The sequence below is a fragment of the Podarcis melisellensis genome (assembly GCF_964234715.1).
Source record: "Podarcis melisellensis genome assembly, chromosome: 10".
In the NCBI taxonomy this organism is placed as follows: domain Eukaryota; kingdom Metazoa; phylum Chordata; class Lepidosauria; order Squamata; family Lacertidae; genus Podarcis; species Podarcis melisellensis.
The window spans coordinates 35,813,914-35,836,377 of NC_138542.1; the positions used below are offsets into that span (position 1 = coordinate 35,813,914).

General features: G+C 39.7%; 1 protein-coding gene across 6 annotated transcripts in view; it reads right to left on the bottom strand.

The window, feature by feature from the left end:
• Positions 1-22,464, bottom strand: part of PPP1R12A (protein phosphatase 1 regulatory subunit 12A) — a 93,594-nt gene that overhangs the window by 45,489 nt on the left and 25,641 nt on the right. For all 6 annotated transcript variants that reach the window (XM_081928744.1, XM_081928745.1, XM_081928740.1 and 3 more), the window contains exons 2-3: positions 20,649-20,779; positions 7,974-8,092 (exon numbers count right to left, since the gene is read on the bottom strand). In XM_081928744.1, coding sequence (XP_081784870.1) covers positions 7,974-8,092; positions 20,649-20,779 — 250 coding nt within the window. The remainder of the gene's footprint in view (positions 1-7,973; positions 8,093-20,648; positions 20,780-22,464) is intronic.

Sequence of the window (22,464 nt, forward strand, 5' to 3'; positions counted from 1 at the left end):
CTAGACAGGAAACTCTGTGATTAGGAGGCATTGCTTCTATTTGTAAAGTCAATTCCAGAAGGCAGCATTGTGGAACTTCTGCTCAACCTCACCATTGCTGCCACCACCACATCCTTTTAGACATCCATATAAAGTGCCCGGGTGACTTCATCCAAAGATTCCAGCTCACATGTGATGTTCCAGTATGTTGCCATTAACATTCTGTCCCATATCAACACAACAGTCTGTATGCAAGCGCACATCCACAAACACAAAATGATGCAGAGTTGCGGTACTTGCTACTGTTTTGGACAGACTCTTGTCACTCAGATAGCTTCATTACCAGCCAACTAGTACTGACCACTTCCAGTGCTTGGAATGAACTAGCTCAAAAATTTCTGAACTACACCTAAAAGTAATCGTTGAGTGAATTGCGTTCATTTTGAGGTAGAACCTGGACACTCAGCTTTCATTTAAAGATAACTCTCTCTCTCTCTCTCTCTCTCTCTCTCTATATATATGGGTTAAACCACAGAGCCTAGGGCATGCCAATCAGAAGGTCGGCAGTTTGAATACCCGTGACGGGGTGAGCTCCCGTTGCTCGGTCCCAGCTCCTGCCCAACTCACAGTTCGAAAGCACGTCAAAGTGCAAGTAGATAAATAGGTACCGCTCCAGCGGGAAGGTAAACAGTGTTTCCGTGCGCTGCTCTGGTTCGCCAGAAGCGGCTTAGTCATGCTGGCCACATGACCTGGAAGCTGTACACCGACTCCCTCAGCCAATAAAGCGGGGTGAGCACTGCAACCCTAGAATCTTCCGCGACTGGACCTAATGGTCAGGGGTCCCTTTAGCGTGTGTGTGTGTGTGTGTGTGTGTGTGTGTGTATATGCGCAAATGTGGAGCCAAGGCTCCAAGGCTTATTAGGCAGATGCTGCTGTTGCCAATGGCAATTACTCAGTTAAATCATTGTTGCTAAGCAAACAGAAGAAAGGAATGTGAAGCATTTCCTGTATCTTTCCTACTGAAGAGATATACTCTCTTCCAATGGGAGCAGCCTGCAGCAAGAAGCACAGGTACAGAAGCAAAGCAAATGATGCCTTGTGCATGGCTGTGTTGCTGACACAAATGAAACAAGTTAAGCCTCTTCTACAACTGAAATACAATTATATGCAAAGCTTTACCTGTGGCTATTCCGGCATACATCCTATTACTTGTGCGCGGCCCTTTTCTTTCTTTTTCTTTTTACTTTTGGACCCTACACTCCAACACAGCTTCTATGTATATTGCCCAAAGAGGATTTTTTTAAACTTGGTTTTCAGGCTATGTGCATATATACATATTGCCTTTTCATTCTGCTTCATGAATATAACCAAGATGGCTGTTGCCTACAAAAGTTCATTACAATGAACTAACTCATACTCGAGGTATCACAGCATTCTTGATCTTTTAACATGTTTTATGGGCAACCACAGCTACAGTAAAACTTTTCATCTGGCTATTTTGAGGTCAAAAACAACACTAAGACAATTCTGTCTCTAAAGACCCCATTGAGGTCCTGCATTCCTTAGTATTAATAACCTTTGTAAGTTTAAATGCATGTCACAAGCCTACTAATTCTATTTTATATCTATGATCATATAAATGCTGACATTTCCTTTAAAAGGTCCTCATCTTTGCATTTCAGAGATCTTATTTTTATTTATTTTATTATATGGTTATCTGCAGAAATGGCATAATAAGTGACCAATCTCCAAGAAGGGGCCGCTGTGTTACCATGCCTTGAGGTGACTATTCCTTGAGGCTGCTATTCACTGCGTAGACCACTGCATTCTATTCTACCAGGCCTATTCTATTCTACCAGGCCTACCAGGGAATCAATAATACACACTCACACACAGTGGTCTATTGATATTTGCTTTAATTTTCTTTTTGCTTTTAACTTGTTTTTAACTTTTTATTATTTTATTGTTTGGCTGTATGTTTCTGATACAGTGGTATACAAATATTTTTAAATAAATAAAAATAAGTCCTTCTTTCTTTGGTAATCATTTGTAGCTGTGTAAGATCGTCCTTCATGAACACGGTCTTATTAGTGTGTCTGTAAGTGACTGTGGAGGCCAATTCTGGATCCACACGCCCTTGCACAGTGGGAACATAGGTTTTCGGGCAGGAGCTGATCATAGTGAGGATTTGCCAAATGTGTCTTTCTCTTAGATCATTTCTCCCTTTCGTCCAGAGTTTGTGCTTCTTCAAAGTCCATGGTAAAGGCTATCCTCCAATTGGAGTGCTCGCAGTATAGTATAGACAGACATAGCTGCTCTGTCTGTCAAGGATCAGGACTATTGCTATACTATTTATTGTGAAAAGACCCAATAATGGAGGTCAAATGGCCGAAATACTGGGAAATACTAGAAAGAGATGGAGACAATTGGAGATTGCAGAGTATGGAGAAACTAAAAGATAAAGTGCGAGATTGGTTACATTACGCTCAGGTTAAAGAGGTTTTTAAATTGAATAAAAAGTTAGGATTCCAGGTGGAAAAATCGAAATTGGAAACAGAATTGTTAGAACCTAAGACTAAAGTACTTTCAAGAATGTATAACTTGTTGCTGAGATGGAATACACAGGATGAAACGGTTAAATCAGCTATGATAAAGTGGGCACAGGACATTGGGTATAATATTATGTTTGCTGACTGGGAAAAGTTATGGACCACCGGTATGAAGTTTACGGCATGTAATGCCTTGAAAGAAAACATTATGAAAATGATATATAGGTGGTACATGACCCCAGTCAAGCTAGCAAAAATATATCACCTGTCAGACAGGTGTTGGAAATGTAAGGAAACTGAAGGAACGTTCTTTCACCTCTGGTGGACTTGCCCCAGGGTTAAGGCCTTCTGGGAAATGATATATAATGAGCTGAAAAAGGTATTTAAGTATACCTTCCCTAAGAAACCAGAGGCCTTCCTTTTGGGCATTGTTGGCCAGAGGGTGTTAAAGAATGATCGAACACTTTTTATGTATGCAACAACAGCAGCAAGGATACTTGTCGCCAAACACTGGAAAACTCAAGATTTGCCCACGCTGGAAGAATGGCAGATGCAACTGATGGACTACATGGAGCTAGCAGAAATGACTGGCAGAATCCGAGACCTGGGAGAGGAATCAGTGGAAGAGGATTGGAAGAAATTTAAGGACTACCTACAAAAACACTGTAAACTATATGAGTGCTAAGAAGGATGAGAGATTTGAAATTAACAAGGCACCATACAGTTTGGTGAAGAGTATGAGAATGAGTGAACTATATGAGAAAAATAAATTTTGAATAAATATTATGGTAAAATTAGGTATCTAAAACTTAAATGGAAATATTCAAAGTTAGGGATAAAACATTGGAAATGTGTACAATAAGAATGGAAATAAGGAGATAAATATTGCTATACTATTTATTTTTACAGTAGATACATATTTAATGCTCTTATAGAAAAAAGGGACCCACTAGGAACCCTTTTCTATCTTTCTACTTTTACAATGATGTTTAGTCTTAATGAACTTGATATTTGTAGATAGTCTGCAGAAAAACCCACCCACAGTGAATCAAAATGTTTCACTTAAAACAGATGCACGTATTAAGGCAGGTCACTGGGAGAAGGGATTTGGCAGTTACCGTATTTTTCGTCCCATAGGACGCTCCCCCCTTTATTCCCCCCCCAAAACCAGGTCGGGAAACAGCAGGATGGCGGCGCTGCGCCTCCCCGCTGTCCCCCGAGCTTGTGGGGCTGGCCGATGTCTGCGCGAAGCGTGGGGCACTCTGCTTCAGCGCGCCCTGCGCGCGGGCGGCAGGCTGCTATCCACAGCCTGGGGAGCCCTGCAGGAACACCCATAGGGCTCCCCACGCTGCGGATGTCTGCCCGGCGCAAGGGGCGCTCTGCTTCAGGGCGCCTCGCGCACTGGGTGGCAGGCTGCTATCCACAGCCTAGGGAGCGAGAGGAGTCAGTGCGCACCGACCCCTCTCGCTCTCCAAGCTTCAGTGAAAGCCTGTATTCACCCCATAGGATGCACACAGATTTCCCCTTCATTTTTGGAGGGGAAAAAGTGCGTCCTATAGGGAAAAAAATACGGTATTTCCTCAAGAACAAACAGCAATTATTTATTGCATAAGATGCTTTTAATAGCTTCAACAGTAAATGCTATATGTGCTATTGTTAATGCCACATGGATGTACAGAGGTACCTCGGTTTTTGAGCGCCTCGGAAGCCAAACATTTCAGAAGCTGAATATCAAAACCTGGAAATAAATGCTTCCATTTTTTAACGCGCCTCAGAGGTTGAACAGCTTCTGTTGCGTGTTTTTCAATTTTCTCCACTGAACTTGCAGCCAGCCCTTTGCACCTCGGTTTTCAAACGTTTCCGAAGTCAAACGGTCTTCCAGAGCAGATTACATTTGAGAACCGAGGTACCACTATACTCTGTTACTTAAATTCCCTGGATTTAACAGTGCATATATTAAACATAGGGCCTTACAACCTGAAGCACAGTCTCAGCCCAGAACTCATCAACAAAAGTGCAGGGACATCCATTTATTAACTCTGATATCTCTGTTTAAACACACTTGCTGACCAGCAGCGTTATAAAAGCAAAATGTGTGCAAACACAAACATCTGAACCAACTATAGAAATCTAAAGGTGTACCTCACTTCCCATCCCTGTCTTGATTACAGAAGACTCCATTTGCCTCCCTTGGTGGTCGAGCCATGAGAGAGAGAATGCAGAGAATTCTTAAACGTGCTCTTCTAGATTGGCACTAGAAGCTCTCTGCTCAATTATCTATGTGTCTTCTCAACACAGACCTGAATGATTTATCAAAACATGTCAAGTCAATTCTCCCACTTTCAAATCAGAAGGACATATTTCTACTCCTAATAATTATTCAGAAGCTACCAACAGCTGACTAGCAAAAAAGATTTGAGTAGTAATATTATCTTCAAGGGAGAAAAGATCATAACTAAAGATTACCTAATACTTGATCACATTATTCCACTGAAAAAATGATTAAATATATAGGTTTGACTCCTAGGATAGGCTAAAACAATTAGGTTTATGCCAGGAAAGTTTACTGTCTCTTCACCTATGCAGCCAACTGCACCTCCCCACAAAAGCCTCTCCAGAGAGCAAAGGGGTCTGAACCATTTGGGATAGGGTGGGAATTTTAATTCCATTAGCTTTGTTAAGTCAACTTATCTTAGAATTCAAGTCACAAGATTCATTCTCACATTAAGGTTTTATACAACCATAGCCAAAATATTGTATAGGCAAGTGGCTGATAACATTATGATGCCTATTTTAAAAAATGAACTATAATTAATTAATTATAAGATCTGAATTGTCTTCGCCCTTAAAGCAATCACTAAGACTACAAATTAGGTAAGGTAAAGGTAAAGAACTCATGGACGGTTAAGTCCAGTCACATTCGACTATGGGGTGAGCCAGATCTCACGGAAACACCATTTACCTTCCCACCACAGCAGTACCTATTTATCTACTTGTGCTCGTATGCTTTTGAATTGCTAGGTTGTCAGGAGCTGGGACAAAGCAACAGGAGCTCACCCCATCATGCGGATTCAAACTGCCAACCTTACGATCAGCAAGCTCAAGAAGTTCAGTGGTTTAGACCAGAGTGCCACCTTTACTAGACATTAGATAAGACATGGGACCTTACACAAGACATGCAACCTTACATTACTATAGTTCTGTATCTAGCCTAGAATAAATGACTAAACAACAACAACGCAAATATTTAATAAGTATGTTTGCTTCAGACATGAATCTTAAAAAGCTTGCAGAAAGCTTTAAACTTTAAAGCTTTAAACTAGCATTGGCACAAAAGAAATATTTTCTTTTACTTTTATCAAACATGAAAGACAAAAGCCCTCTGAATAGTCCTTTCATGATATATTTTACACAATGAAGGATTCTGATTTAGAACAGCAGTAGGCAATTTGAAATACTACGCATGACTTTCCCCCCAATGCATTAACCACTGAAAAACATTGTCTGCGTTTTCTTGCACTGGAGCCACACTTGCATGTTAAGCAGCAAATGTTTTGACTATTTTATCAGCCTAGTTGAAAATGTATTCTGATAATCTCCTTGCATTTCAGCATTACAGTACTCAAAGATGCCTTGCTGGAATCTGAAGATGTTCTTTCAATTATTGCTGATTACATACTAGCTAAATGTCAATCAGGTTTGATAAGATGGGAAGGGTTGAGAAGTTCCAGTTCTTTCTGCAAGTCCACAGCTCTACTAAATATCCTACCCTGCTCCCACCCAGCCACCCATTCAATGAAGTCACTGCCTCAGTTGAAACAAGAAGCTGAGCTAAAATTGCCTTCCCAAAGGTGTCCAAACCTAATTCTCCCCAAGTAAAACATTGCACCTAAGAACAGTTCTCTTATTAGTCTGACTCACACCTGACAGGAACTTACAGAAAGTTTCCCATCTAGATACAAAGCACACTAGAACATACAACTTAAAATTTGACAATAAAGAAATAGAAATATGTCAATAATCAGATTTAAAGTGAACTGAATGAAGTTGGATTTTAGGGGAAATATTTACAGGAGTGCTCTATTAAAGTCCTATACAAAACCTTTCCTTTCCCACTTCTTAGATAAATGCCCCAACATCTTGGTTTCTCTACCGGCAAACCAAGTTTAGGCCTGAGCTATCTCTGACCTCTACCACTTTTACAGCCTCACCTGGAAAAGGCACAAGTTGAATGTGGAACATTCTGCATCCAAAGCATGCTCTCCGCTACCTTGCTGGGTTCTCCTCTTTCAATTCCCCTTTCAGCTCATTAAAAAGTTGCATTTTTAATAATGCAGCAGAAATTTCATCAAATGAAATTTTTAGATTTGTTCATCAATCTTACTCAGTTATAACTCTGGACACAATAAGAAAGGCCCTAGGGTCACATATCCATATAGTAGATCCTTAAGAACCTATGATCCTTCCTGCCTTCTTCATACCATTCCTTTAACTCCTTATAAATACATATATGCATGTGCGCGCGCACACAGAGAGATTATTATACCTGATGAATTAATATCAAACGAATATGTAATTGTAATCACTTTCGCGGAGAAAAAACATAACCGACAAGCATAGTGCCATATTTATAATATGGGAAGAATGTGTATAAAAAGTGCTGCTCAGACAAGAATTCAGCTCAGGAATCCCTTCAATGTCCATAATGAAGATTTATACTACTTCTGTTTAAGATTGTAGCAAAAATGGAGACACAGTTCATTCTACTTTCACTTTGTTACTTGCATCTTAAAATGCACAGATAATGCACAGATAATCCTCACTAACACTGATATTCATGAATATTCTCCCATACACCTGTAGTTTCCACTGAAGCCTGTTGTGGTGCTTGATCATATTGATTCACAGATATGAACACAAGGAATTGAGGCACACAGTGTTTTATTAGTCTGGCAGGACATTTTTTTTCACAAAGGCATCCACATATGGCAAACTGCAAGACTGAGATAAACATAACATAAACTGGCTTCAATCTGGTCACTAAAACAACTGAAAGGCTCGTCATATGCAAAAGTCTTTTAAAAGACAATGAATGGGTGTTTCTATCAAGCTCATTTTGGAAAACACATTTATGTTAGATTCAGTTCTTTTTCAGATGTAAACTCAAACCTAATCAGCACACTTAAATAAATGGCAAACCCTATAAAAATACATTGTCAACACATATTTTATTGAAAGCTCCATTTAATTTTCCAGAGACATAATTCTTCCTATTTCTACGGTGTATTTTCTTACATAACCAGGGGTTCTTAAATTCGTATTCAGAATTAATTATAGTTATATGGCATTTTTTAATTGCATATGGTCAATCCGATGCAACATTTTGGTTTTAATACAGATTCTTTTTATGCTTTAATTTTTTATGCAGTAAACCTTTAAAATTACCTTGCCGGTTCACTTCATTTTGAAGCAACTCTTCCATTGCCTCTTCTTCAGCAATATCTAATGGAGTGTCCCCTTCACTATTTACAGCTCCTACATGTGCTCCTTGACTAATTAAATATCTGAAACAGAAGAAATAGCTTGTTGTTAATATGAAAAGCACACCTTTTGATACAAGTACTAAATACATTTAAATATAAACCAAAGCCTCACACACACTAAAGGGATGGTCTCTGATAGCACTACCTTCAAATGACTTTTCCTAACGTGCTGTCAATCATACAAGTTCTTAATATTTTCTTTAAAAAACAACAGCTCTCCAAGTGCTTAGTTTCTAACAATAAGCTCCACATCAATTTTTGAATTATTTCAACTGGATATACTACAGTGGTACCTCGGTTTAAGAACAGTCCGGTTTAAGAACAATTTAGTTTACAAACTCTGCAAAACCGGAAGTAGTGCCTTGGTTTGAGAACTTTACCTTGGTCTAATTCATGTAATTCATTCTGCTATACATGAAGCCGCAACCACCAGTTGTTTCAGCTATCTTGTAAAGACTTATTTGTTTGGGCTTCCTCCAACCCAAAAGAACAGAACCTGTTTTATGTATATGAATCTTCTTCCCATTTGTTTTTATATGCTTTTATGCTGCTGCTTTACTGGTTTTAAGATGCATTTTATATATTAAGAGAATTTCATAAGATTAAGTGATTTACCTCTTGCTGCCAGAAGGCCTTTTAACAGGACATGCCATGAATGGAATCTGGTACCCTCTGCATGCAAATCAAGTGCTAAATACCCTTCTGAACAATAAAAACTTAGACCAAGATCAAGTGCTGCGAAGAGATATGGCATTACAGTGTAATGTAAAAATGTCTTCTTGGGCCAGATGGAAGAAAAGATATGTGATCATGTGATGGATAACAAACTAGACACTGAAGGGGGATGGGGTAAAGAGAGAAATAAAAAAGCCGTGTCAGCAGTAGAAAATTGCCTTCAAAGCAGAGACAACTAGTTTGGAACACACCTCTTCACAGCAAAAGCAGCTCTTTAGTAATTAGCCTGTAATTTGTTGAAGTTGTATGCAGTTTTGCTTGCTCAGTTTCATGGCATTAGAATTACTTACACTGCTAATGCCAACTTCAGAACTAAGAGTAGAGAACAACCTACAATGAATTATTTCTGTGATGCTGCAAAACTGAGTAAACGGAACACATATATATGTGTAAGCAGAATGAAGGTAAACAAGTGAGCAATGGCACTGTGCCAAAATTTTCAAATGGCAGCTATATCCTCCCTTTCTAAATGAATCTAGAAGTGAATGATACTCTAATTTCTTTCTATACCAACAGGCCAACTCACCATAGAAACGAAGATGCCATTACTGAGCCACATACAGGGGGGCTGATATGACCCCCTCACATGTTGACAAATGTGTGATGTGGGATCAACACTTATTCACACATCAATTTTATTTTATTTAGTTTTTTTCAAGGAAATACAAATGTATACAAACAGACAAACATGCAAGTGTCTGGAGAAATAATAGTTTTTCACTTGAAAGATGGGGGTTGTGGTACAGTAAATAGTCAAACCATCTATTACAACACAAAAAAGAATGCAAAAGGTGTTGCATTGACCCCAATTCATCCAGAGAGTAAAATAAATGAATCTGTATCCTGTTTCAAGATCTTCTCTAAAGAGTAGTAAGAGGGATCTTTTATCCCTGATCTTAGCACTAAGCACCAAAGCACTGAGCTTGGAGATGAATCCCCCTGTCCGCTCTTTTATGAACATTGCCTTTTAAACTTTGAACAGATCCTTGAGTGTTGGAGTGGGAAGAACTTGAATGGTGATGGAGGGGGTGGAAGGGAGGGCTGTCTGACAGCATGTCTGGTTAGCAGACATTGTGTGTGCTAAATGCGTGTGTGGCAGGTACATATGTGCTTATATGCCACACCAATCAACCTTTATTGCAATCAAAGACCAGACAGCAAACACTGGCCACACCCACCATGGGCATGAGGTCACCAGACAGGTGGGAGACCATCACTGTGGCCCTGGAGGGAGGGATTAGTCAACCCTGCCTTAGATGCCTTTGCTTAAAGATCAGATAAGCACCATTTCAAGAAGTTAACCTTAAGGGATTATACATTTCAAGTAATCTTCCCTCTCCAGGAGCAAGCCATACATGACATGGGGTTTCTCAAAGTTCCTTGAAACATCAGCACATCAGAAGTATGTAAACTAAAACAACTATTAGGCAAAACATTCCCCCTGTAATGTCATCTCAGGGCCTTTCTGACTATAAGATCTATGATTTTTATTTCGCTGACTATACTAAATTAAACTTTGAATATATTAAAATAGTAAGAACTCAGTTTGGTATATTAAAATTAAATCTATAATGAAAGATCTGCCCTAATATTGTGTTTGCCATTGGCATCCTTTCGTTGTTGCTAATGAACTTAAGAAATTGAAAAAATTCCTTGGAGAACAGAATTACTGGAAGGAATCAACTTGATTTCCTGTCTATGTATATAAAAGAAAATAGCAACTTTTGTAAAATCTTCCTGGAGTCATAGTCACTGCAGGCATCTAGGTCACGATATTTTTCGCTCTATAAGACGCACCTAGTTCTAGAGGAGAACAAGAAAAAATAGTTCTCTCCCTCCCTGCACAGCGGCCCTTCAGCGAAGCGGCAGGAGAAGCAGAGTCCCTTCCATTTCTCCTCCCGCTTTGCTGAAGGGGTGCTGCGCAGAGAGGGAATGCTGCACAGCGGCTCTCCAGCGAAGCAAAGCCAGGAGAGCAAGAGGGGTCAGTGCACACCAATCCCTCTTGCTCTCCTGGCTTCAGCGAAAGCTGTGCAGCCTGCATTCACTCCATAAGATCCACACACATTTCCCCTTACTTTTTAGGAGGGGGAAAAGTGCGTCTTATAGAGCGAAAAATATGGTATTTAAAAGTCTGTCATTATAGGAACCTGTGGTATATCCACATTTAGAATACTATTTAAAGTTAAGGCTATTCTGTTTCCAGAATAGTATCAGAACTGGAAGTACTACAAAAATTATTTACTATCTTTAAACTGAGGCTTCGTCATCTACATAAAATAACCTAAGCTGATAAATTATAAACATTGTGGAGACTAAAGTCCTCATGACAATTTTAAAAAATTCACTGTGATATGAATAAAAGGTTTCTGTTATGACTGATCCTAAAAGTCTTCACAGATTATCATAACTGATTTCATCTTGTTTCTCTCAGCATCTCTTCTGTCAGCTTCATGTTAAGGTGGCAGGTCATGAAATACATCAAGAGTCTGAGACAGCATTTAATAAACTTAGACAAGGGGAAGCCTTCCAGATGCCTTGAACTGCAATTCCCATCACACCCAGTCAGCACAGTCAATGCTAAGGAACATTGGGAATTTTAGTCCAAAACGTCTAGAAGACACTACATTGGTTCATCCTGGTTTAGACATATAAATGGAATATAAAGTCTATCAGAGCTTGTTAATTTTAAGTAATATATAGAAAATTCATGTCCTGAGGCAATACCTATGAATTATAGACATTGGTGATGAAAACAAGCAGGAGGGAGTGGCTACTTCCATGAGGTATGACTTTTGAGCTAATAATAATAATAATAATAATAATAATAATAATAATAATAATAATTTTATTTATACCACACCCATCTGGCTGGGTTTCCTCAGACAGACTCTAGGGTTGTGCGCTCATCTCACTCTATAGGCCGGGAGCCAGCGCTATCCGCAGACACTTCCGGGTTACGTGGCCAGCGTGACGAAGCTGCTCCAGCGAACCGGCACCAGAGCAGCACACGGAACGCCGTTTACCTTCCCGCTAGAAAGCAGTACCTATTTATCTACTTGCACTTAACTGTGCTTTCGAACTGCTAGGTGGGCAGGAGCTGGGACCGAAGGACGGGAGCTCACCCCGCCGCGGGGATTTGAACCGCCGACCATGCGATCGGCAAGTCCTAGGCGCTGAGGTTTTACCCACAGCACCACCCGCGTCCCTGAGCAGAATAGTAAAAACAATAAAAAAACAAAAACTTCCCTAAACAGATGTCTTGCAAAAGTCAGATAGTTGTTTGTTTCCTTAACATCTGAAGGGAGGGCGCTACTACCAAGGAGGTCCTGTGCCTTCTAAATTCTCCGCAGAATATTCTCCACAAACTGTAAATTCTAATTTAAGAACCAGTTTTATAATCCACATTTTAAAAAATCTAGTAAATAATAAGTCAATCTGTGATATTGCCAGTGTAAGTAATAAATAACGATTTTTTTGATCAAGTTATATTACTAGGCTTTGTATCATTCACCATTGGTACTTCTGAAATGTGAACTACAAAAAACATTTTTTGTTTTGTTTTAAAAATGCCATTCATTTAATCTGATGAACATTTGAATTCATATGTATTTCAACTATATGTAATAGCCTTTTTACTATTTTGGTGTGACCTTATTCCTAGCAATTCTATACCCTTGGCCATACAGAAAATAGCTATAATGCTTTATACACTTAAGGTACCTAGACCTATACAATTATGTGTAACGGCATGTGGGGTGACCTTGATTTAAACAGTTGACATTTCTATATTTTTATTTAATGCCAGTAACTGGTTTTTGCGGTGCCATTCAATGGTACAAGGTGCCATTTACCAGAGATTGACATTGTGCAGACGAAGATGGTGACTTATCCTCTTAAGATGTTTGAGGAGTCAATATAAATTTATAATCATTTGAGACTTGTTACTTAAAGCCTAGGACGCAAGTGGCGCTGTGCTCTAAACCACAGAACCTAGGGCTTGCCGATCAGAAGGTCGGCAGTTCGAATACCTGCGACGGGGTGAGCTCCCGTTGCTTGGTCCCAGCTCCTGCCCAACTCACAGTTCGAAAGCACGTCAAAGAACAATTACATAAATCGGTACCGCTCCGGCGGGAAGGTAAACAGCGTTTCCGTGCGCTGCTCTGGTTCGCCAGAAGCGGCTTAGTCATGCTGGCCACATGACCCGGAAGCTGTACGCTGGTTCTCTCGGCCATTAAAGCGATATGAGTGTGGCAACCCCAGAGTCGTTTGTGACTGGACCTAACGGTCAGGGGTCCCTTTACCTTTAATTAAAGCCTATTTTTAAAATAAATTTATTTCTTGTGACAATTTATCAGTTATAATTTAAATATGTTGTGTGTTTTCTTACTTGTCTAAGCAGATAGTAATTTGCATTTCTGATGTTATGTAACTTGTCATTACTGATTATTTGTGTTTTATTTTCTGGAAAAAATAACATTTATTTTAAACATATAAATTTTATTAGTGTTGCACTGAAAATACTGTACCATGTAGATATGCTTACTAAAGAATGTACTCTTGTAGCAGACCTGAGTCTTTTTTGTATTCCTTTTACTTTAAAAGCTACATTTCATACATACACAACATAATTAGAATTCAAATTGATGGTAAATATATGGTTGGTGACAGGCTTAGTGATTAATGTGAGTCATTCACAATGAATTTTCAATTTCAAGTTTGGTGCAAAAAATCAAAGACTGGTATGAATTCACTGCATTGCCCCATTGAATTAAAGTATCTGTACAGTTTTTTGTTACTATCTGAACAGGTTTACCCATTAATAAACATGTATATTAACTAATTATATAATTTTCAATGCATTAAAATGAATATTCTCCTATTTTAAATGAAAATTCTCTAATATTCTCATTAATCAAGAATATTCTCCAAAAAATTATTCTTAAGAATTTAACATCACTAGTCAGAAGTCCCATTTTGTTCAGTAGGTCTTATTTCCAATATGTATGCCTAAGATTGCCGACTTTGTTGCATGCACAGAGAGCCAAAATGCCTCACTTGTATGCTGATAAAGTTCAGCAGATGGTTCTCTTAAAAACAGTTTAAATCATTGTTACATTGGTGTGCACTAAGGAAATGCAAGTAGGAGCAGCAACAAATTGTTGCAGCAACTGTTAAACTTGTAGCCGAGTAAGTTTGTCTTCCATGAACAGAGTCTTAAGAACCACAGTGATTTCCTAATATTAAATGAGTAACAAGGTAAAAACAACAACCAGAAAATGCAATCATATGAATACCTTGAGTGATCCAGTATTCTATAGTGTCATCCTAGTCAAAAAATATTCAGTGTGGGAGGCATCTCAAAATATGTTCTTAGATGTTATGCTCATTTCAACCTATTTAACATCTGAGACACAAGCAAATTAATCCATTGATAGTGTCCATTTTTTATTGACCTTAAGAAGCCACTCAATTAAAAAGCAAAGTACAGGAAAAGGAAGTGACTATTAAAACAATGAATGATGGTCAGACCGTCATCACCACTACCATAACAAACTATGGCTGCCAATCCCCTAGACTTTTGTTTCCCAGCCAATACTTAATCATGGAGTATCTATGATAGTCTGCCCCATCAGGTCACTAACATCAGCAGCACCAGAAACTGAGGCCCAGAATATCTGTTCAGCACATATCCAATACAAGCTGTTTTTCAACATTAGAAAAAGTATGGTTTCTCAATTCATATGTATGAAAAGCGAATACAGCACTAAATAACATCTGTTTCAGGAATGTCATACCTCCTTTCATGAGCTGAATACCAAATTGGAAGTAGAACTATGAAGGAAAGCACAAACAGAATATGACACTAGGCTAGTTACTTTCTTAATTTTACCTACAGGAGAAAAACATCCCACACAAGATAGAACAAGACAAAAGTACAGTGGTACCGCTGGTTACGAACTTAATTTGTTCCGGAGGTCCGTTCTTAAGTTGAAACCATTCTTATCCTGATGTGCACAGCGTCCCGCTATGCGCGCACCTCTAGCACGTGATTTCCGTTCGCATCCTGGGTCAAGGTTCGCAACCAGGAGCAGCTACTTCCGGGTTAGCGGAGCTCGTAACCTGAAGCGTTCATAACCAGAAGTGTTCGTAACAAGACGTACCACTGTAGTTATACTGTACCAAAGCAAGGGGGAAACCTGTCTGAAGTCGAAGATTTCTGCTCCATTCCCCACTAAATAAACTACAAATCTAACTGGTTTGCATGTCATCTAAGCAGAACAGCAAACTGAGCTTTCCTCTATGAACTGTCTTCATTGAGTCAAACTGCTACTCCAACAGTACAGACTGTATTCCTAAGATCAGGGTAAGAAGCAGACACACAGTAGTTAGTTTAAAACAAAAACAAAACCCCTCCTTTAGGGGGGAAAAACCAGGCATTTTCCTGCAATCTTTCTGTCAAGGGCTTCTAAAGCAACAGGCATAAAACAATACAAAAAAGAAACCTTAACATAATTTGAAAGGTGAAAACAGGATGGTTCCAGTAGATGCAAAGATCACTAATTTCCTTCCGAAGAACAAGAGTGTCCCCAAATAATTACATCTTCCAGATAAGAATGAGGTTTCAAAGTCCATATTCCTCTCTCCAACCTTTCAAAAACAGAACAGTATGTTGCCTGCAGTGGGACTAGAGATTCCTAGAATTGCCCTTCTTAACTTAAGAACCTAGATGGTTATTCTCCGAGTTACCTCTAGAACTGCTCCAGAAGCAGCACAACCCCAGAATTTAAGGAAAGTAAAGTATGCAGAACTCAACAAAATGGTCTCTTCCCATGGACTTACAAATAAAGTTTCTAACAGTCAACTGTGCCGTCTAGTCATACTAACCGGCAACATTATATACACTTTCAAAGCAGATTCAATGTGAATGAAATTATGTATTCGAACTTATGAAGGTCAATTAAAACATTAAATTGTTTATTTTAACTTTAACAGTGCAATGCTATGCATGTTTACTTATATGAGAAAGAGAACACATGGTCTGCATGGAGAGGATCCTACACAGAGAAGATCTGGCATCTCAGATTGAAAGAGGTAACAGGTGATAGAATCTCTGCTTAAGAGTCAAAATAGGGCTAGATGGATAAATACAGTCTGATTTAGTCGTTCGCGACTGAACTTAATTGTCAGAGGTCCTTTACCTTTACCTTTTTAGCCTCTTACACTCGACTTTAGTAAGTGGGTTAAATAAATCTGTTGTTAAATAGCCTTTGATTGCTTTTTCCCCTTGCTAATTTTAACCACCACCACCACCCCGCAAATGTATTTATTAAAAGCTGAAGTATTAAGTTGCTGTTGGCATCCATCTGTCTTGGGAGACAATGGAAGTGGGTACCATTGGGGCAAAGTCAAACCATTGGAGAGTTACAGCGCCAACTGTGGCTGTAGAGACCAATACGGGAGAGACATGTTTTATTGAAGCTGGGGCAGATGAAGGCATCCAGTTGTGCTGCTGCAGATTCAGGATGTTTATTCTCTCTGTGCTTCTCTCAGCAGTCATTCCTCCTCTGGTCACTGCTATGGATGCATGACCTGACTGCCTGTTTCCAGGCACTGTGGTCATCAGCAAGGAATTCCCACATGGCAGGGACGCGGGTGGTGCTGTGGGTTAAACCACAGAGCCTAGGACTTGCTGATCAGAAGGTTGGCAGTTCAAATCCATGCGACGGGGTGAGCTCCTGTTGCTTGGTCCCCACTCCTGCCCACCTAGCAGTTCGAAAGCATGTCAAAGTGCTAGTAGATAAATAGGTACCGTTCCGGTGGGAAGGGAAACGGCGTTTCCGTGTGCTGCTCTGGTTCACCAGAAGCTGCTTAGTCATGCTGGCTACATGACCCGGAAGCTGTACGCCAGCTCTCTTGGCCAATAAAGCGAGATGAGAGCCGAAACCCCGGAATCGGTCATGACTGAACCTAATGGTCAGGGGTCCCTTTACCTTTTACCTAAGGCTAATGTTCTCAGCCTTCATGTCATGTTTGCAGACATCTTTATAATGCAGAGTTGGTCTGTCAACAGACCTGGTGCCTAAAGGCAGCTCCTTGAAAGCATAATCAAAAATCAATTTCAGGTTTGTAGCTTGCAGGAGCCACAAAGCAACTCTCTCCCTCCACCTGACACCATTATCCAAGCATATACTGATTCAAAACAAAGAAGCAAATATTGTTCTTCTGGCCACACAGCACAATTTCAGGTACTTTCTCCCCATGTAGCTTCACTCTCATCTTAAGCAAAAAAGTAGCTTTACCTGGTGAAAGGCAGGTCTATGCCCACATGATCCAAACAAAGCATTGAGAGCTGGAGTGGCCATAGGAAGCAGGTGGAGACCGACCACACCTCTTCAAGGTAACAATAACTATTATCATTTTAATTACAAACCCAGCAGAAGGAGAAGATAGTCCTAAGCAGGTTTTGTCTCTCTGAGCCAAAGAAATAGTTTGGCAGAACTCGATAATGCAAAGGATATGAAACATCAGTTGTGATTGAAGTATCAATTAGAAGATCTTGCCTTGAGTCTCACGTGTCTTACAAGTTGTCAACTTTTTACAAATAGTCAAGCCAAGTCCAGCATGTCACAAAAATAATCATAATCAAATCAGCTGTTCACTTCTATCACAATGCAGATCAAACTTTCAGTATTAGGGTACCTAGGGAGCACTGTTCAAAATCCCCCAGGCACTAGGCATGTTTTGCAACTGATGCGAGTCAACTTGCAACCAAGGGAAGATATCATGTCATCAGGTTTGGAGACTGACATCTCCACCATTTGGCTGGCATGCAGCAACTTTTTCTGCTGCTGTGCATGCCCCCACGTTCCCCAGTATCAAAAGATATTGTTGCGCACCAGCCAGCTTGTCGATTTGTAGGGATCTCTTGTCGCTGTCTGCTTTGCTTTATTTTATGTTTTATTGTGTTATATACTGCTTTTTTTCTTTAAAATATAAAGCAGTACAGAAATGAAATTAATAATTACAGTAATAATGATGATGATGATATAAATTTCATATAAATGGCAACCCAGGTTTAAGGTGCCATTTGGTGACTAGCTTATGTATCTGAGTGAATCATAGGCATTTTATAGCACAGTGATATCTTAGCTATACCATGCTGTATACCAGATGGCAATCCTGACTGTCCAATCTAGTAATGAGTGAAGCATATCTCTTACAACACCAAGGTCTTAAAACAGCTCCAGACTGCATAACCAACAGTTAGGGATGATGTGAGGAACATCTGGAGGGCCACAGATTCTCCATCCCTGTCTTAAAAGAAAACTAACTAGCCTATTATGTTTAGAAACATGAAGAAAACAAAAATTAACAACTTCAACCAAAATGAAGCTAGACCACACAGCATAGATCAGATGGCCAGGTTCACAAAAACATTTGTCAAGCATTGAGAAAATGTGGACACTCTAGCAGTACATGATGTTTAACGGTTCTGGGAATGCTGCAAGACAACCAGTCAAGAGTCGCCCTACCCCAAAAAGGTATGGATGAGTTTGGACCCTGTGTCTTAATCCTTAGCCAAGCCAGAAAAACTTCCTGCTTACAACTCCTAACATAGGCATTCAACCGTGAGTAAATTATTTGTTTTAGATCAGGACTGCAAGAAGGGACTCCAAGGGTCATCTTGTCCAGCCCCCTGCAATGCATCAAAATAAAGCCCCATGTAGGCAGTGACCTAGTTTTAAGGCTACTAATGTCTGAATCACAGTGGCCAACCCAAGAATGGCCGCACTTGTCTGATCAGATAAAAGTTTATAGAAAGAGCTCCCAGCTGCAGAGACTACTTGAGCCCCAAGTGATAAAGAGGGACTCAGGCACATCTCCAGGCTGTGAACCTGCTCCATGAGAAAGAGCTCAACCTCTTCCAGAACAGACATTTTGCCACAGGATTCAAACTCATTATCCTGGTCTTCATCCAGCCCACTAACTGCAGCCAGGCCCTGGTCCAAGGCTTCTACAGCCTCGCCCAATTTAGATACAAAAGAAAGCAGGTTCAATTGTGATCAGCATACTGAAGGCATCCTTCTTCTAAACTCCTAATGCCTGCTTTCAATGGTTTCAGAGAGATCCTAAAAAGCTTTGGTTTCATTTAGATCCCAAAAAACTTTAAGGATAAAATGTGCCCCTGCAGGACACCATAACAAAAACACTATGGGGCCAATGAGCATTTTCTCAGTGTAACTCTCTGAACTTGACACTGCAGAATCAGAACTATTGCAGTACAGTGCCTCCAATGCCTATCTCACAGAGTTGGTCCAGGAGGATACTATGGACAATGGCATCAAAAGCCACAGAGGAATAGGGATGGGGGAGAACACCTGCAGTCCCTGTGCTGTGCCCGCAACAAAGGATATCCATTAAGGCCACTAAGATTGATTCATTCCCATCACCAAGAAAGAACCCAAATCAAGAAAATGAGAAACCTCCAGGAATGTCTGCAGCTGCTGTGCCCCTACTTTCTCCAGCACACTCCCTAAAAAGCATTAACTACATTCTGAGCCTGCTCAGTCACATCCTCTTTACTAGTTTTTGTTTGGCAAACAATTATTTCTTTCATCTTCAACAAGAGTGTTTAGGAGGGTGTGCTCTGGATGAAATGCCTATTACCTTCACACTTGAAAAGTGAAACGTTTGTGTACAATTGCTCTGCAAACATAAAAATGTATTTTTATGACACACACACACAGAGAGACTCAAAAGTAGTAATATGTTTGTATTTCCTGATTATAATTCTTATTGATATATAGTAAGTTATTAATAGATTATATATGTACACATACAGACACGTATGTGTAATACATAAAGGAGGAGTATGAATGTGTGTGTGCACTGATGTACAGTCTAAGTACTGCTTATTCAATGGAATTACACACATTTATTCTACTATAAGGTGTCTTTAAATCTTAGCAACACCATGGGCAAATAACTATTGAAACTTCAGTCCCACACATGAGAGGAAGAACAAATGAGATACGAAAACCATAGACAATACTCATGTACCCCTTAAAAAGTTTCAGCTGCCACATGAAAAAATTACTGAAATTTACAGCTGCTAAAATGCCATTCTAGTTTATATGTTAGCTCAAACAGAATTCTGACACATACTGCAGAGTCAGAAAGAATACAGCTAGTACTGCTTCCTTTTAAGGACAAACAGGATCCTACGTTACTATATGCAATGCAAGAGGTGTCAATGTATAGCCTGGACAGGTTTAGGTTTCTCAAGCTCAGAGTTCTTCCTCATAAGGGCACCCAATACATCAAATTGAAAGGTTAAAGATTGTGGAGCGCTATCCTTAAAAGCTACAGCCACCCTATTTGTAAACTTCCCAGAAAATTCTATCAACATCCCAAGATAAGACAAGACAAACTTTAGCTAAATGCAGCACTTGTTCTTTAACCCTAGATATAATTATAAGTATCAACAAAAGGTCTGGTGCTCCAGTGTCGACTATTTCACAGGGAAACAAAAAACACAGGCTTCAAATCAAGTATCAAGCGCTCATTTCTAGAATATATGTCCAGATATATGGCTTTTTTACAAGATGATTAACAAATGTAGACTGCTGCAAATTTCAAATTCAACTTTCAACGTAATTTTATTATGAGTGAGTGAACTGCATTTTTCCTCTTGTCATAAAGAACCCAGTTCTCATCTCATAAAATATGGAATAGATTGCTCAAAGTATCCTGTTGTTAAACAGCTTCTTAGCAACGGTTGCATCATAAGTCTACTAAACATCAAGGTAAGTTATGTTAAATATAGGGAAAAAATCCTTACTCTGCTATATCAAGATATCCACAGGAAGCAGCCGCATGTAGAGGTATCCAGCCTTCATTATCAGGTTGATTAATATTGGCTCCATTTTCCACCAGAAATTTCACCATATCTACATTATCATCTATGCAAGCCTATAAACAAAAGAAAAAAGTGTTAAGGTGGTTTTAACAATTGGCCAAAAGTCATTCTATGACAATAGATCTAACCACCCATTCCACAACCAAACAGGCAGCAATAAGCCATTATTCCACATAAAGCACATGTTCACATGATTCGTGCTACACGAATTAGCCCATCGTTTTCTTTTATATATTCTGCATAAATATAAGAATCTCTATTGCCATTTCAAGTTCACTGTAGCCACCTGCAACATGTTCCTTCCATTCATGACAAAATGTTCTTCTTATACGTGGTTGTTTGGTATATTTCTTCTCTGCCAGCTCACTGCCAGCCTTAGAAGGATAGAAGAGAATGCAGAGAGCATGTCTCTACTTTGTGATATATACAGAACTGTGAGGTTGTATGTCTTATCTGCCATAAGCTAGCCTAATACTCTTCACTTTTTGACAGTGTGAGGAACAAAACAGACCCTGCAGAGTTTCTAAAACAAAGATGTAGAAGAGAAAACACACATCACAAGATATAGCAAACAGCAAATTATGTCAATTTCCTTAGGATGCAATTCAGTTTTGAGCTTATACTGTAAAACCTAGATACCTTGAGAAACTTCTATGGGAATTAAGATTCCTATTATATGTATAACTAAAATACAGCTTTCAATTGCCTGAGTCACACATGTAAATCACAGTTTGTCTCAAATAACAGCTTAGTTGTGACTATGCCCCCCTGCCATGTAGGTCCCCACATGGGTTCCTCCTCAACTCAGCACAGTACCCACACAGCTCTAGTATGGCTTTTTGTGCCATCCAAATCCACCCCCCCCCCGGGGGGTGGAGTATGTTCTCAGACAAACCACAAGCAATAAACCAGAAGTAAACCAAGAACAAACCTTGGCTTATTTATGGTTTACCACTCAGCCACAAACTGGATTCAGAAAACATGGGAAACCATACTATGGCATGTTTGAGCCATGTGGGTGCCATGTGCAAGGGGAAAAGCCACACAGGGACCTCCAACAGTAACACGGAGCTATACAACATTAAATGATCAAAATCCAATGCCTTCACTCAAGGCACGTAATCCAAACACTACAATGCCACATGTTTTTGTCCTTTTGGGTCTGAAAGTTTGCTTTTGTAGAAAGCAAAAACTGTGTCCAACAATTCTATGTCAGAACTGTTACTCTCTAATCCTAAACATCTTCAGGACTCCAATGAAACCCCTGAGCTAAAGGCCATGACCCTCATCAGAACACAACCTACAGCCTGCAAATTACAAGGTTAACAGAAAAAAGTGGCCAACATCACATGCCTTTTCTTTTTCCACTGGACTAGCTACTCATTTACAGCATGGCTCACACAGCTCAAGCATTTTAGACTGCGAATTATAAAACATATAGAAAGGTAAAGGTAATCTCATGGCCACCATCAACACATGTACACATGTACACATGAAAACACTCAAAAAATCACTGTCTTAAAACACACTCAGTGTAACCCTACACATTTCTACCCAAAAGCGAGCCCTCGAGAATTTACGCAGCAACAGAGACCTGTACTGCTTGGTGTTTACGGTCATTTTTCATTCATGTGCACTTCATTTACCATTTCAACACGGTTCAAACTAGCCAGCCCAACATTACTGCAATTTTGCTCAAAGGCTCATAGAAACTGAAACCATGGGGCACTATTTCACA